Source organism: Capsella rubella, unplaced genomic scaffold (assembly GCF_000375325.1).
Source record: "Capsella rubella cultivar Monte Gargano unplaced genomic scaffold, Caprub1_0 scaffold_6, whole genome shotgun sequence".
NCBI lineage: Eukaryota > Viridiplantae > Streptophyta > Magnoliopsida > Brassicales > Brassicaceae > Capsella > Capsella rubella.
The window spans coordinates 15,703,273-15,716,676 of NW_006238918.1; the positions used below are offsets into that span (position 1 = coordinate 15,703,273).

General features: G+C 36.9%; 1 protein-coding gene and 1 long non-coding RNA gene across 15 annotated transcripts; one reads left to right on the top strand and one right to left on the bottom strand.

The window, feature by feature from the left end:
* Positions 1 to 236: 236 nt before the first annotated feature.
* Positions 237 to 7,277, top strand: LOC17883409. Of its 14 annotated transcripts, XR_002833584.1 has the most exons (21): positions 238 to 783; positions 1,286 to 1,365; positions 1,450 to 1,485; positions 1,585 to 1,649; positions 1,774 to 1,925; positions 2,072 to 2,113; positions 2,212 to 2,297; positions 2,414 to 2,478; positions 2,572 to 2,627; positions 2,753 to 2,885; positions 2,993 to 3,086; positions 3,192 to 3,252; positions 3,357 to 3,511; positions 3,628 to 3,711; positions 3,809 to 3,936; positions 5,799 to 5,875; positions 5,959 to 6,005; positions 6,140 to 6,275; positions 6,465 to 6,507; positions 6,608 to 6,724; positions 6,808 to 7,277. It is a non-coding gene; the product is annotated as an uncharacterized LOC17883409 (long non-coding RNA). The 14 variants fall into 14 exon arrangements; XR_002833581.1 differs by having other exon boundaries at positions 237 to 783; positions 2,212 to 2,330; positions 5,799 to 6,005; XR_002833579.1 differs by having other exon boundaries at positions 5,799 to 6,005.
* A 443-nt stretch (positions 7,278 to 7,720) lies between these two features.
* Positions 7,721 to 11,613, bottom strand: LOC17881836 (heat shock 70 kDa protein 15). Its single transcript, XM_006287008.2, has 10 exons — positions 11,477 to 11,613; positions 9,975 to 11,188; positions 9,623 to 9,850; positions 9,450 to 9,545; positions 9,103 to 9,315; positions 8,830 to 9,024; positions 8,597 to 8,743; positions 8,362 to 8,511; positions 8,131 to 8,261; positions 7,721 to 8,047 (listed from the first exon to the last, which is right to left on the bottom strand). Exons 2-10 carry the CDS (start codon positions 11,142 to 11,144, stop codon positions 7,891 to 7,893), a joined length of 2,487 nt encoding a protein of 828 aa, XP_006287070.1. The 5' UTR covers positions 11,145 to 11,188; positions 11,477 to 11,613; the 3' UTR covers positions 7,721 to 7,890.
* Between the last annotated feature and the right edge of the window lie 1,791 nt (positions 11,614 to 13,404).

Genomic DNA, 13,404 nt, shown 5'->3' on the forward strand with positions numbered 1-13,404 from the left:
ATTTCCCTTTTTTCTTTATAACAAAAATTTTCCTTTTTTCTTTATAACAAATGTAACAATTTCCTTTTAAAAAAGAGAAAATTGTATTCTCTGCCATGAACAGTGTCATTTCTTATAAGAAATGCCACTTTCATTCCAATCTTCTAAGAAATGCCATAGGACCCACTTTAACTTATTAAAATGTCAATTCTATCACTCACTCAAACTTTCTCTCTTTTCTTTCATTTTTTCTCATCTCTTTCTTTCTCTTCTTCTTTCATTTTTTCTTTCTTTCTTTCTCTTCTTCTTTCATCTTATCTTTCTTCAACAACAAACAAATCTCTCTACTATTCCGGCAGACTAGTTCCGGCGAACCATTTATGGTGGACCAGTTCCGGCGGACCAGTTGCAGATCCGGCGGACCAGTTGCAGTTCCGGCGGACCAGTTGCAGTTCCGGTGGACCAGTTCCAGTTCCGGCGGACCAGTTCCAGTTCCGGCGGACCAGTTCCAGTTCCAGCGGAATATAACCAGTCTCAGTAGACCAGATCTGATAGACGAGATATGACAGACCAGTTTCGATGGACCAATTCTGGAGTATCAGATCCGGCAAACCAGTTTCAGTAGATCATATCAGGTGAAGAAGTTACAGCGGACCATAACCAGTTTTGATGGACCAGATCTGGTGGACCAGAATCGGTAGACCAAACTTGTCCATCCTACAGATTTCTTGAAACCACAAGAAATTAAGCAGAAGATAAAACAAATGATGCATCTATGGAAGATATCATCAATGATCCATCTAGGTATACACTTTCGATCACACATTTGTGCGTTGATGGACTAGATTCGGTGGACTAGATCTGATGTCTGTAATATGTCCATTTTTTATTTCTTAATTTGTTGTTCATTATACGTATATAGTAAAAGCAAAGAGTATCGGCACAAAAAAAAAACTTGTCTATTAATTAATGTCTATAATTGATTTATGTCAGTTTTTTTGTCTTCTTTCTTTGAGGGCATTTTTGTCTTTTTATTTTACAATAAAAATGAATATGGCATTTTACAAAATACAAAGTTGAAAGTGGCAGTTTTAAAAGTTTGAGTTTTGAAAGTGGCATTTTACATAAAATTCCCTTTTAAAAACTTAACAATTTCCTTTTTTTTTTCTTTCATATAACAAATATATAAAAAGGAAAATTTTCATTGTTTTATTTTGGTCGAGACCTCTTTGTTTATAAATAGAGACTCATTACTCTCACTTAATTCATCCCGGAGAAATAAAAAATTAGAACACATTCTCCACAGAGAGTGAGAGACAGAGAGAGAGAGAGAGAGCGTTCGATTCTAATGGCGACGAGAGAGCAAACACAGATGAACGCACAGAGGTATCTTCTTGTGTTCTTCTTACCTATGAATCGATTTCGTGTGAATGTTTTTGCTTTTGAAATAAAGAGTTTTCTTTCTCACAGGGTTCAATGGCGAGGAGAGAGCAAAACGAGTCAGATGTATCTTTCTAACCCTATTAATCGATTTTGCTTGTGATGATAAAATTTTCGTACTTTGTATGTGTCATCTTTATTAACGGGTTTGTTGTTTCTTTTTAGGTGAATCGAAACCAGGACGATGGCTCGGATGTTTACAAGGACGAAGTTGTTCCAGAACAAAAACGGTTGTCGGCTTTCTTACAGTAAACAAATTCAAACTTATCTAGGTCTTTCTTCCATAAAAGAGAGTTGAACTTGCTTGTTAATGGCTTTGTTTGTTTGTTTTTTTTTTGGTTTTGGGTGAAACAGGTGTGTGTTCGTGTTCCAACCAGGAGGGACGATGATATATTTGACTCAGATTAATGTTTTGATGTTAGATGAAGTGGATTCAGAACAATCACGGTCGTCGGCGTGTTCTTACAGTTACCACATCAAACTGATCGATGAAAAGTTATAGATAGGTATTTTTCTTTACTTTGCACCTCCTCTTCTCTTGTCCGCTTCCTCAAATTTTCAGTTTTCAATTTTAGTGGGATTGTGACTGAGATTTTGTCTTCACATAAGTTGTTATTCTAATTCAGACTTCTAATTCTATATTTTTGTGTAGATATGGTATGGTTTGAAGAATGAAGAAGATTCAGAACAAGAGGTAGTGTTGATGTGTTGCCTTTGAAATAAGAGTTTGTTTTTGTATATGGAATCTTAATTCATGGGTTTGTTGTTTCTTTTTTGGGTGAAACAAAATAGGTGTGTGTGTGTGTGTGCGTGTTCCAACTAGGACTATGACTCAGATTTTTTCAAGGAAGTACCAAGTAGATTCAGAATACAAAAAGGTCGCCAGCGTGTTCTTACAATAACAACATCTTGTCCGCTTCCTCGAATTTGTTTTCGTTTAGGCTGTTGTTTTAACAAAGCTTCTTTCTAATTTTTATATTTTTGTGCTGATCAGAGATATGCTATGTTTTGAAGAATAAAGAAGATTCAGAACTAAACAAAAACAAACTTCGTCCTACGGTAACAACGTAACTTTGATTTTTTTTTCATTGTTTTCTTTGTTGCTTCTTTAGATGATGGAGATATACATATAGTTTACTTATATACTTATAGGATTGACCGGCCCAAGTCAACAACAACAACAACAACAACAATGGGAAAAATCCTCTGTAAGTAAATACTTATTATGATTTTATTTCTTTCTGTTTCAAGTTGGATCACTTAACCAATGATACTCTCTTTCTTTTTCTTTTGTGTGTTTTTATCACCATCACATTTTTTTCTCTACTCTCAGAATCAAAGCATCGTTGATGAATAATATTTGTTGGAAGTAGTGTTTTCGTGTCTCTCAGTGATGGATGTTCAGAGGACATGTCGTTTCTTCTTCAACTCTCATTGGACTTGACGAGAAATCCACAGCAGAAAAGGTAAAAATTTTGGGGGTTTGCTGTGTGTTTCTTCAACTCTCATCTAAATGTTTTGCTTTATTAAATATGAATTTTGTTTTGTATACATGATCTTGATGATGGAGAAGTTTTTGTTTTGTTGTATGCATGATTCAATTTCTTCTCATTATCGTTATAAGGGATTATGCTGAATTATGGACCTAATCGATGGAGATATATGCAGTAAGTCATCTCAAATTCCTCTATACTTTTTTATATTTTCTTTTGTTTCAACTTTATCTATCTCCATTAACCAATATTCTTTTTTTGTGTTTATTGAACAACAAGTTGCTATTGAAGTGGAACTCGACAAGGCACCAGAATTCAAAGCAAAACTTGTGAAAAAAAGGTACTTGTCATTGCCTCATGCCAACTATTTCCTTTCCACAGGTTACAAACAATTGAGGTACTCTTTGATACCTTTTAACTTCTTCTTTTTTTTTTAAATTATAGGATGGTGATGTTTTTTTAAAACCAGTTTCTCAATGAGATAAGTCAATGGACCTTAAGAAGCTGCAAACTGCTAGAAAGATGGTTAATCTACTCAGGCCAAAACACCAGTCACATCCGTCTCAAGCCAATGGCAGTTAACTGAAGATGATGAAAAGGTAGCTCACATTCTTAATTAATAACCATTCTGATACCCCAAATTTGGTTTCAAAGTTCCATTTGTAATTACTGTTTTTTTTTCTTTTTTTTTTGTGCGTTTATTTCCTCATTGCAGGGAAAAGAGTGTTTAAGCATAGCTAGCTCTACAAAACTGATTCAGGAAAATAAAGCTATCAAAAGGCGAGATGATAAACTAGAGGTACATTCTGATTCCACAGGTAATAAACTACTAAGGTACTCTCCGATTCCATTGAATTTTTCTTATATTTTTTTCTTTTTTGGGTGGAACGAAACAGGTGTGTGGTTGTGTTCGTGTTTCAACTAGGACGATGACTCAGAGTTTTTCAAAGAAGTACGAAGTAGATTCAGAACAAAACTGGTGACCGGTTCTTACATTAACGATATCAAATTGATTGGTTAAAAGGTATAGATTGGTTGTTTTGTCCGCTTCCTCAAATTTTCCTTTATTTTACTTTTAGATGGGAATGTGACTGAGATTTTGTTTTCACTGAGGTTGTTGTTTTAAACTTTTAACAAAGTTTCTTCTAATTTAATATTTTTGTGCAGATCGGAGATATGCTATGTTTTGAAGAATGAAGAAGATCCATAACCAAACAGAAACAAATATCTCCTTAGTGTAACAACGTCAAACTGAGATTTTTTCATTGTTTTCTTTGTTGTTTCTCTAGATGATGGAGATATACATATAGTTCACTCTTTCTTCACATGTATAATTTTAGGGATGATCGGGCCAAGTCAACAACAACAAATACAATTGGAAAAATCCTCTGTAAGTAAACACTTATTCAGATCTTATTATGATTTTATTTCCTTCTGTTTCAAGTTTTATCACTAATCAATAATAATCTCTTTTTTTTCTTTCTTTAGTGTGTTATATATCTTATCACTTTCACTTTCACCTTCTCTTCTCTACTCTACTCTCAGAATCCAAGCATTGTTGATGAATAGTATATGTCGGAAGTATTGTTTTCGTGTCTTTTCAAGTGATGGATGTTCAAAGGACATGGCGTTTCTTCTTCAACTTTCATCTCATTTGACGAAAAGTTCACAAAGGAAAAGGTAAAAAAATCTTGGGGTTTACTCAACTCTCTCATCTGAATGTTTTGCTTTCTGAAATATAATTTTTGTTTGTATATATGATCTTGATGGTGATGGAGATTTTTTGGTTTTGTCGTTAATGCTTTTCTAGATGATGGAGATATATGGTGATTTACTTTCTTCTCATTATTATTATTAGGGCTGTTGCTGAATTATGGACCCAATCGATGAAGATATATGTTGTTAGTCATCTCAAATTCTTCTATGCGTTTCTATCTTTTCTTATGTTTCAAGTTTTTCTATTTCCCTCAACCAATATTCTTTTTGTTTTTGTTTTTGTTTTTGTGTTTGTTGAACAATTGCTATTGTAGTGTAACTCGACAAGGCACCAGAATTCAAAGCAAAAATTGTGAACAAAAAGGTACTTGTCATTGCCTCATGCCAGTAATTCCATTCCACAGGTAATAAACAATTGAGGTACTCTCTGATTCCTTTAAACTTTTCTATGATCTCTTTTTCTTTTTGACTAACTTCCAGGATGATGATGTTTTCCTAACAGTTGTTGCTCAAGGAGATAAGTCAATGGTCTTTAAGAAGCTGCAAACTGCTAGAAAGTTGGTTACTCACTTAATCCGCTTAGGAATCCGTCTGCACTCAAGCTAAAAAACAAGTCGCAACTGTCCCAAGCCAAAGGCAGTCATAAAAAATTGTAAAAAGGTAGCTCACGTTCTTATTAATAACCATTCTGACACTCAAATATTTTTCACGTTCCTATTGTAATTGTGTTTTTTTTGTGCGTTTATCACTGCAGGGAAAAGAGTGTTAAAACACACATAGCTCTACCAAACTGATTCAAGAAAATAAAGCTATCAAAAGGCGAAGCTAGATGATAAACTATTGAGGTACTCTTTGATTCCTTTTAACTTTTCTATTTTTTTTCTTTTTTTGGGTGAAACGAAACATATGTGTTTCTGTGTTCGTGTTCCAACTAGGATGATAACTCAGAATTTTTCAAGGACGTACGAAGTAGATTTAGAACAAAAATGGTGGTTGGTGTGTTCTTATAATAACAACATCAAACTGATTGGTTAAAAGGTATAGATAGGTTGTCTTGTCCGCTTACTCGAATTTTCTTTTGTTTCAATTTTGGATGGGAATGAGACTGAGATTTTGTTTTCACTAAGACTAACAGTTTTAACGAAGTTTCTAATGTTATATTTTGTGCAGATAGGAGATATGCTATGTTTTGAAGAATGAAGAAGATCCAGAACCAAACAAAGACGAACTTCGCCTTACGGTTCAACGTCAGTTTTTTATTGTTTTCTTTGTTGTTTCTCAAGATGATGGATACATATAGTTCACTCTTTCTTCGCATGCATAAGTTTAGGGATGACAGGCCCAAGTAAAAAACAACAACAATGGGAAAAATCATCTGTAAGTAAACACTTGTTAAGATCCTTATTATGATTTTATTTCTTTCTGTTTCACTTAACCAATACTAATCTCTTTTCTTTTTCTTTTGTGTGCTATATATCTTATCACCTTCAACTTCTCTTATCTACTCTCAGAATCCAAGCATTGTTGATGAATCGTATCTGTTTGGAGTATTGTTTTTGTGTCTTTTCAAGTGATGGATGTCCAGAGGACATGGCGTTTCTTCTTCAACTTTCATCTGATTTGACGAGAAAGTCCACAAAGAAAAAGGTAAAAAAATCTTGGGGTTTACTCTGTGTTTCTAAAAGCTCTCTCATCTGAATGTTTTGCTTTCTTAAATGTAAATTTTGTTTTATATATGATCTTGATGATGATGGAGATTTTTTGGTTTTGTTGTTGCTGCTTCTCTAGATGATGGAGATATATGGATATTTACTTTCTTCTCATTTTTATTATCAGGGATGATGCTGAATAATGGACCCAATCGATGGAGGTATATGCTGTAAGTCATCTCGAATTCCTCTCTGCTTATTTTCTTTTTTTTCAAGTTTATCTATCTCCCTCAACCAATATCCCTTTTATTGTTGTGTTTGTTGAATAAGTTGTTATTGAAGTGGAATTCGACAAGGCATCAGAGTTCAAAGCAAAACTTCTCAACAAAAAGGTACTTGTCATGCCTCATGCCAACAATTCCCTTCCACATGTAATAAACAATTGAGGTACTCTCTGGTTCCTTATAACTTTTCTCTTATCTTATCTTTTTTTTTTTGATTAACTTCCATGATGGTGCTGTTTTCTCAAGGCGATAAGTCAATAGACCATAAAAAGCTGCAAATTGCTAGAAAGATGGTTTATCTACTAAGGAATCCGTCTGCACTCAAGCCAAAAAACCAGTCAAACCAGTCACAACTGACTCAAGATTGTTGCTCGGGATGCTCGGGATTGAGGTGATAAGCGAGATTCACCTCGGGTTGCCCACCCGCCACTAACAAACCTTTTCTTTCCCGTTTCACCTTCTCCAGTCATCATTATTGTAACTTTAGTGTTGTTGATAAAGACGGAGATCGACGCCACAAGAGCCATTTCACTAGTAGTAGTAATAGTAGTGCATAAAGACAAAAGGATATTAGTATGTTAATCCTTTTACTTGTGTTTGTAAGCAAGTCCAATTCTGTCACTATTCAGCATTCTATCACATCTACGCTATCATGGAGACGAAATTCTTGGCAACTGTGCTAACCACGCCGAAATCAACTAATCCTTGTTTTAACCCCGAAACTGTGGTACATGTTCGTGGGCTTAACTGGATGAGTGAATGGCAGGTGCTATTATTTGGGACTGGAGAAACGACACAACTTCAGTCTGAATGATCTCAACGTAGTTGCCAATGGCTACGCCTGCTTTAGAAGCTTTAACAAAGAAGATGGACTTTGCGAGTTGTGTCCTTAATGCTTTCCAATGTGAGCAAGAGAAGGGGACTTTTGTGGGCAAGCTCATTGACAATTCACATATCCCTCAGTACATGAAAGATTACGATAGAGGAGAAGACATTGAGGTTTGGCAGATCAAATATATATTTTGATTAACATTCCAATTTGATTTGCATTTCTTTTGCTGTTAAAAACAGTCCAATGCAGAACGAATCCGCATTACTCTCAACAATAATTAAATCGAAGAAACAACCAAAACTTATATTGAAACAAAAAAAAAGGGAATAGTAAAAAATTACTTCCTATAAAAATGTTATCCAAAGGAAGAACAAAATATAGTTTTTTTTTTTGGGGAGATAATAATAGCAAACTAGAAAATGAGGTTCACTATTATATCACTAAAGAAAGAACGAAAAACAAAATCGATACAACACCATCTAGCTCTCGTGATTGATTTAGGCACTACCTTCGGTGGGATTCTCAGTCTCCATTGGTTCGGAAGAAGCTGGTGGCTGTGGCTCACTCTTGCCCTCATCTGTCGGTTCACCTGCCTTGGCTTGTGGTGCCTCTGCTTTAGCCGGCTTTGGTTTGGTCATTATAGGCCTGCAAAACCTACAAAACATCCAAAGCATGTTCACTTTCTATATCATGTAGCAATTCTCTTCGGATAAACAAAAACAAAGAGCCTTGCTTACTTGTCCAATGCCTCCGCCTTGTTTGAAACATCAGCTGACAATATGGCCGGAGTGGCATACTTGGGAAGCGTGTCTTGCTGCTGCTTCTTCTCCCGCAGCCAAGCTTCAGCTTCCACACACTCGTTCAAAACCTTCATTATTGCACAACGACAAATAGAGCATCAGATCATCTTCTCATACCTGAAAATTTCACGAATTGTTCTGTGCTTTATAGATGAGCCAAATTATTACCTTTTGCTTCTCTGCCAATTCAATGTGGTCAAACTTTGGATCATTAGACATAGCTGCCTCTCTATAGCTGTTAATGCAGTAACCTAGCTGATCAATGACCGACCCTCTTTCTAATGACTCCTTGTAACGCACTTCAACAGGGTCACCCACCTATAAAATATCAAATCCCCAACCTCTGTCAAAATATTGTCTTGAAAAATGCTTTTTTGCACAGAAGTGTCATCCTGTGAAGTACCTTCTTGAGCTCTTCGAGCTTCGCAACATAAACACCTTTAGTCTCATCTTCCCCATCTTCGTACAACCAGTCCTCCACTTCCTGCAGCTTCACCAGGAATGCTTCCCTATCTGCGTCAGTGATGTATTCCTGGTATTTATCGCTCAGCTGAAAACAAGATATGTCAGTACTCTATACTCTAAACCTTTTTAATGCATACTCCCAATGCAGATGAAGAAGATAAGGATTCTCACTTTGTTCCTCATATCATAAACATAGGATTCAACAGCATTCTTGCGGTCCTTGGTCTCCTCCATAACTCTGTCTTGCAAAGCCATCTCAAATTCCTTCTCCACCGCCTTTTCGACCTCAACAGATTTCAAGGCACCATAGACCACTTCTGACAGAGGTACATTTGTTTTCTTCACCTTCTTCTTTGGAGCCTCGGCCTGTACACCCCATTAATAAATATCAATTCAAAAGCAAATGAACAGAGTAAGCAGTACCAGTTAAGTAGAGAAACTAACCTTTGAATCGGTTTCCATTTGCACCGGCTTGTCAGCAGACTCTGGAGCACCATTATCAGTACCAGCTGCATCACTGATTTCCTTTGCATCCTGCATGTTAACATCAGAGTCCCCAGAAGCAGGAGCTGTCTCAGCAGATGTAGTCTCCATCTTAGTAGTTTCTTCTGATTGTTCTTTAGAGACATGAACTTCAACTTGTTCCTCTTCCAAAAGCTGAATTTAGGGGAGAGAAATCATAAATTAAATGAACCCCAAGTTCATGTGGGAAGCCACTGTTAAGAGTGATCAATTTGTAATGAATTATTAGAGAGAATGAACCTTTAAATAGTTCAATTAAAGAAACTTACAGTTGCCGATTCAACTGAGACAATTCCATGCAGGTTCAATCTCACTTTCACTTTAAGCTTTGCCCTCTCACCCTTTGATGACTGGAAGGGACCAATCTACAAAAACGAGATTAACCATGAGAAAAAAGAGCGCTACAGTCATACGCAGAAATGACAATGGGGGAAGATCATACCGAGTATGTGCTGATTTTTGGAGGTGCTTGCAACTCGTTCACATCACTGTACTGCACATCAACAGAGAATGTTCCAGAACGATAAAATGTTAGAGCCTTGACACTAGGAATGGGATTTCCTTTGGGAAAAACAATGGTGCTCTGCTGATTCTCGGCTCCACCATTTTGAGCATCGGAAGCTAGTCCTTTCCGCGCCAGCGAAATCGAGAAAGGGAAGCTCTCATGGACCTTCAGAGAACAAAAAAAATAAAATTACAACTAGTCAGAAAACCTGGAGTATAACAGTTCTCGAGATACTTATAAGTACATTAGAAAAACGACATATACTTAAGCATAGATATGCACACATCACCTGGAATTCGCGAACTTTAAAGGTTGGACTGAGAATGGCACACTGCAAGGCACATCCCCTCGACACACACTCACTTGCATTCATTGTACGCCTGGGCTCCTTACCAAAAAACTCAGTTAGGATCTTGATCATAGCAGGGACACGAGAGCCAGAGCCAACAACCTCAACCATATGTACATCTTCAACAGTAAGGCCGGCATCAGAGAGAGCTTTTTCTAGAGGCCTCTTAACACGCTCCAAAATCGGGATGCTGATCTCTTCAAACTCTTCCCTCTTGATGACACCCCTAACATCTTTCTCATCCATCAAACACTCGATATTCAATGGCGCCACAGGATTGGCGCTTAGAACTTTTTTCAGTTTCTCGCATGCAGCACGGAGCCTGAGAGAAGCCTTAGCATTCTGGGAGACATCAATCTTGTACTCCTCCTTGAACTTGGCAGCAAAATGATGGAAAAGAACCTCATCAAAATCCCTTCCCCCTAGGGAGCGATCGAAACCGTGAGACAAGATTTTGAGCTGTCCTTTTTTGAAGCCTGCAATGCAGACTTGCATGCTAGCATGCCCAATGTCAATGAAAGCGACATTGAGTGGTTCGTTCTCCGGCAAATCAGTCTTATAAATTCCATATGCCAAAGCTGTTGCTGTAGTCTCATGGATCAAGTGGAGCGGATGCAAGCCTGCAATTGTTGCAGCATCGAGAACAGCCCTTCGCTGGAGGTCGGTAAAGTAGACGGGAATGCCAATACAGCAGTCCACGACAGCTGCATTGAGATTCTTCTCAGCAATACCTTTCAAGTTAGAAAGCATCATTCCCATGAGCTGAGTAGGGGTAAAGGCTCTCATGTCTCCCAAATAATTAGCATGGATCAAAGGATACCCATCAGGCCCTTGGGTGACAGAAAAGGGCAGAGATTTGATATCCCTTTGAAGCTCAGGGTCGGAAAACTGGCGACCGATAAGGCGCTTGATTTGGGAAATGGAATTTTTGGGGTTCATCATGGTAGAAGCAGCTCCAGCAGTGCCGATAAAGCGCTGCTTGTCGCCAAAGCAGACAATGGCGGGGGTCTCGCGATTAGACTCGTCATTAAGAACGACGTCGATACCTCTTTGCCTGGCAACAGCAACAAGGCAGTTCTCGTTTCCAAAATCAAACCCAACTACACTCATTATCAGGCTTCGGGTTCGTCAATTCCAAAGTATTTGATAGCAACCTTACAAGTCAGTCAATGGAAAAACCATAAAACTATGAGATTTTACAAGAGCGAAAAAAACAAACAGACTAGTCTTAAGAGCTCAAACTGAGGTTGTAGCTATCCTAACAACAAAAATCAAACCACAAATCTTAGATTTCAATCAAATAGACCAAGCGATGGAGTATGATAACAAAAGAAGCTAGAGATTTCCCAAACTTTATAGATCAAACCTAAAATAAAAAGTCACATCTACGGGAAAAAAAAAAACAAAGCTACAGATCTGAAACTAGAGCTTCAGAATCAAACCTAGATCGCGAGAGGGGTTCGCGTTCTGGAAGCTTCTAGCCAAATCTGGGTGAGTTGAGCTGAATCGTCGTGTCGCAGCGAAAAACTCAAGAGAGAGAGAGGTGGTTTATAAACAGGGTTTGGGTTCGTCTGGAATGTTTCTTCTCCTTTCCTTTTTTTCTTTTTCAACAACTTTCATTTACTTTTTATTTTCTGATATTTTGCCTTCTTTAGTTTTCTTAGTTTTTAAAAAAATACATATAATCCAAAGGTTTTAGGAATATTATTAAAAACTTATCATCAAAAAAAAGAAATGTTTCAGAAAATATTTGTTTTCGATGAATTTGGGTGAGTGAAGAAGTTATACCGATAAAATTTTGAAAAACTATAAAGTATAATTACAATGATATACTATATATTTAATTATTATACTTAATGGGTTTGGCCGAAAGTTACAAAATTAATAGGTAGACAAAAGTGAATTGATAAGAATGTAGGAAAATAAAATTTGGTTGGGATTCTGCTACACGCTCAAAATCTAAAAAATGATCGGAAGCAGAGAGTTGTGAGCATTAGCTCCTGGCAGATTTAAGTTGTACGGCTTTACAACGACAAAGAGGGATCGGAAAGCTATATATAGATAAGATGTGTAACTCATCTGAACTATTACATCAAGGAAGATATATGTGTGTCCTTATGGGGTTCAGATGTGTTTAAAGCTCAAACCTCAGACATGTTTTTATACAACTGGCAAGGAACCCGCGAACAAGAGTAGTAGTTTTGTCACGCATAAACGTCACGTAAGATCTAAGGGTTAGATGATAACCTTAAGGAGATCAAATATGTACTGAATGATTACAAATCTCCAATGCACGTAGGATCATATTGCACTTCATTTGCTGACAGTCCAATTCAACATAGAACGAATCCGCAATTACACCCGGTAACAATTAGAGTAACAACAAACAAACACGAAACAAGACTTTCAAATTCAAAAGAAACCACAAGGAGCAATTTTCTTTTAAAGAAAAAAAAAAAAAAAAAAAAAAGTAAACTAGAAAATGATATTAGATTTTTGTAAATTGGCGAACAGAAATTAGATTTTTTTTTTTTTTTTTTTTATGATTTTGGGAGTGACAAGGACATTATGAAGATTGAGAGGACGTTTGTAGTTGTAGGAAGGAAGAGAAGTGAAGCCAGTAAGAGAAACGGGGATGGATGAACTGTTGCTGACTGAATTTTTTTATGTTGGAATTAATAAGGAGTGATGCTAAGTGAGTTGTAGCTGCAGAATCCGCCTGATGAGAGTCACGGTATTTGTAAGCTTCAGCAATGTCTATTGTTGGTTGAAGATTTGCAATATGAGCCTCAACCTGTGTAGAGTTGTGCAATCTCGGGCTAGGTCCGCAGGAGGACGAGTGTTCTTGTTCTGGCTCGATGGTACTTGATCTAATGTTCGTTGTGACTAGTGCGGCAGGGGACGAGGCATGGGCAGAGTGTGAAGCAATATGACTTTGTGTAAGCGTCTTGAAGCATTAATTTTGCATCATCAAACGTTGGAAATGGTTGCTGATGTTTGATAACATTGATGATGTTATCAAATTTCTCATTTACACCATTCAACATAGACATCACCATGTTTCGATCATTGACTGGAGCATCGAGGTTGGAGAGATGAAGAAAACAAAGAAGAGAAAAAGTAACGAGAGAGAGAGAAGAATAGAAGAAAGGAACAACAAAAGAAGAGGAGATTTAAGGCTTTGTATTCTCTTGAACCTTTAATTACAATCCAGATTTAAAAGATATATAAACACAAACTAGTTACAACTCTAATTTTGATCTTACTAGAATATAGGAGAAGAATCTGAACTAGTAGTATTTGACCGAGTAATATTTCTTACTCCATCAGATACCAACGACTAATTTAGTCAACCTAGACAAACATGAAT

Coding starts and splice junctions, on each gene's coding strand:
- LOC17881836 (XM_006287008.2), bottom strand. CDS start 11,144: ATGAGTGTAGTTGGGTTTGATTTTGGAAACGAGAACTGCCTTGTTGCT. Junction 9,546..9,622: donor CAAAAATCAGCACATACTCG/GTATGATCTTCC, acceptor TCGTTTTTGTAG/ATTGGTCCCTTCCAGTCATC. Junction 8,512..8,596: donor AGCTCGAAGAGCTCAAGAAG/GTACTTCACAGG, acceptor GATATTTTATAG/GTGGGTGACCCTGTTGAAGT.